The 2,961-nt window shown below is 46.4% G+C and overlaps 1 protein-coding gene across 1 annotated transcript in view; it reads right to left on the reverse strand.

Annotated features, from left to right (window-relative positions):
- The window catches only part of LOC113486927 (tektin-3-like), a 6,299-nt gene extending 3,906 nt beyond the window's left edge, over window positions 1-2,393 (reverse strand). Inside the window, exons 1-2 of the mRNA XM_026861274.1 lie at window positions 1,787-2,393; window positions 1,174-1,271 (exon numbers count right to left, since the gene is read on the reverse strand). Coding sequence (XP_026717075.1) covers window positions 1,174-1,271; window positions 1,787-2,365 — 677 coding nt within the window. The 5' untranslated portion in view covers window positions 2,366-2,393. The remainder of the gene's footprint in view (window positions 1-1,173; window positions 1,272-1,786) is intronic.
- Window positions 2,394-2,961: the final 568 nt, after the last annotated feature.

The following is a 2,961-nucleotide window of genomic DNA, read 5'->3' on the forward strand; positions in this document are numbered from 1 at the left end:
TGGGCCAGCAGCACTACACATCCCCATCCCCAGTCGGCACCTGCCCTTTCTCCTCCCAAATGTTTCCCTCCCCAGGAGAAATCCCATCCATATGGGACAAGAGGAGATGGACTTTACTTTGGTGTAAATCTCCAGACATTTCTAAGAAACATTCAGCTCCACTGGAGGAAGGCATGTGTTGCTCTCAGCTCACTTGACTTCAGCACTGATCTGTTGCATTTGTGAAACCCCAGCTACTGGAGGCAGGTGATTAGTGCTCCAAAATCAGTAATTTTTAAGCGCTCTTCTTCTGCAGGAGCCAGCTGAAAAGCATGGCCTAAATGTGTCCCAAACACATAAAATCCAAAATACCATCATGGAGATGCCAGCTCTGATTATTTTCCTAAAATCTCATGACCTTTAAACTAATATTTTAATTTTTTACAGCCTGACTCGTAAGAAAAAATCTTCTAACAGAGCAGTGGCTTCACAGTCCCAAGGGCTGCAATCTCCTTCCCAGTTTTGCGATGCCTTTGCAGTGATTGGATTTTGCTGTACCCTGCCTTAGGATCCCATCTCCTGTGCCAACTCACATCGTGTTTGCTTTTTATTCATAACTTAAAGCAGACTATATAAAGGCAGGCAGGAGTGCACGTTTTTATGATTTCTGCAAAATACATTGCCCAAGTACACATAGCAGCAGTCCTACTGTGGCCACGCTGCTCTGCGTAAAGCAAAGCTGAGGGTAGATGTAATATCTTTTATTAGACCAACTAATACAATTGGAAAAAAACAGACAAGCTGTCCGGCACACACGGCCTTCTCCATATCTGTGTGTGCATATGTGTGCACTATATAGATAGACATATGTATGTGATATAGAGATACATCTATCGTATGTATGTGGCCTAGGTACATGTAGACCCTGTTCTGGCAGGGCTCTGAAAGGCAGGACAGTCTCACAAACACCTTGAAGAGAGACAGAGGACCCTGATATGCTACACACACACAGAGCTGGTTTTCAGCTATTCCTCTCTCTGTAAGGGCAAGTCTTACCCACACCATGTGGGCATGCTGCTGTGTGAGGTTTGGAAAGTTTAGCACCTCACCAGCACTAAGGAGCCCATGAGGGAACAGGGCTGAAAAACATGTTTAGGATAGTTTAGGTACAAATGACTCTAATAGGTGACCTGCTTTGTCAGACTTACTGTGAAGAGCTGGTTCTCCACGTCGTCACGGACTAGGTCGATGCCCATCCTCTTCTCCCGGTGAAGCAAGCACTCCTGAGAGACCTGTTGGGGACATGCCATGCAACAGGGATGGTCCCCACATCAAGTAACATGAGAAAAGAAAGTGGGCGCAGAGGTGACAGCAGGGGAAAGAAGTGCCCAGGGCAGCTGGTTTAGCTGACAACAAGCAACCAAGCTGCAACATCAGCATTAAATCAACATGAGGGAGCACACATGTTCCTGGTACAACCGCAGCAGGGACCTGCGTCAGGCTTGATGCTGACCTCGCCAGAGCCTCATTGTAAGACATGGGCTTTTGTCTCCCAAACCAGCAATCTGGATATACTGCTTATAAAAATATTTGGTTAAGCAAATACTGTTCTGATGTGCTCAGTATACGCTGATAGGGGATGCAGCAGATAGCACGGGATTTGTTTACTACTAACCCAGCTAATGGTCTCTTAATAAAAACTTTCTAGACGTTACAAAGCTGTAATGAAACTGAATTAGACATCTGAAGGGCAGCAGATGTTTCACCAGCAGGCTACAGCTTGCAGCCCTCTGGACAGGGTGCTTACCTGGAGAGGGGCCTCTGTCTCAGCCAAGGCTCTCTCCAGTCGTTTCTTCATGTCTGTGAGTGCGTTGGTCTCCCCAATCATCTCATCCAGCTCATGGCAAAGCTCTGACTTCCAAAATTCTATATCATTGACACGTTGTCCCAGGTTTTTGGTGCTTTCTAGTTGGGTCTTCTTTGTCTGCTGATACTTATCCTGAATCATGCAGGAGGTATCAACTCTCAGACGCTCTGCATTGTGCCGGGAAGTCTCCGACTCTTTGTAGTTGGTCAGGTTGGACCTGTACCAGTCATCAGGGGTGTATCGGCTGAGGACACTTGTTCTGTTGGAAACAGAATCAAGCATCTTGCTAGGGGCTAACCCCTGGGAGCATCTGGAAAAGGGAGCCAAATTTGGGTTGATGGCCGCTGTTTTATGGTAGGTGCTGGGCAGCCAGGGGAGGCTGACCCTCTGAGGCAAGGGGTAGCAAGGAAAATGGTTCTTATAGCTTGAAGCCATGGTGCTGATAGCAGGCAGAAACTTGGTAGGTGTTGATCTTGGATGGGCATATGTTGCTGTTAGGGGAGAGCCAACCAGCTCCATTCTTGAACTCTTCTATTCAGGTATGTGTCCTGCACAAAGGAGACAGAAGAAAACGACCTCACTCAGTAAGCTCCTGCACTTGCGATACTTCTTACAGCAACACACACAACTTATAACACAAACAGCGATGCACGCAGCACCCACACATTGCCTGTACGGGCCTAAAACTCTTGAGAGCAAATCCCTTCTGGCAACATACCCCAAGCATTTGTATATATAAGGATTTGACTTTGTTGTTAGTATCTAGTGTCAGGTCTTGAAATGAGGAGAGAAACAAATCATGGCTGCTAAGGAGAATGACAGATATTATGCCTTCATTTTCCTTAAATCTGTCAATCCAGTGAAACTGTAATTGCTGATTCTCTGCTGTTCATTTGTTTCTTTTGGCCGGTGTATCTGCTGATCTTACAGCGCTCCAGATGTAATTGTCTCTTTAAAAGTTCCATTACAGGACTGATAGCTCTGGACACACAGCTGCTACCAACCCAGTGTTATTTGCAGGCAAGGGACTCCATCCTCATCGTCTCTGTCTTCACTTACATTACACGCTCAAGTGAGGAGTCTGCAGGTGAGCTGAACTTTGCAGGACTATATCC

Source organism: Athene cunicularia (assembly GCF_003259725.1).
Source record: "Athene cunicularia isolate RWA chromosome 18 unlocalized genomic scaffold, athCun1 chr18_part1, whole genome shotgun sequence".
In the NCBI taxonomy this organism is placed as follows: domain Eukaryota; kingdom Metazoa; phylum Chordata; class Aves; order Strigiformes; family Strigidae; genus Athene; species Athene cunicularia.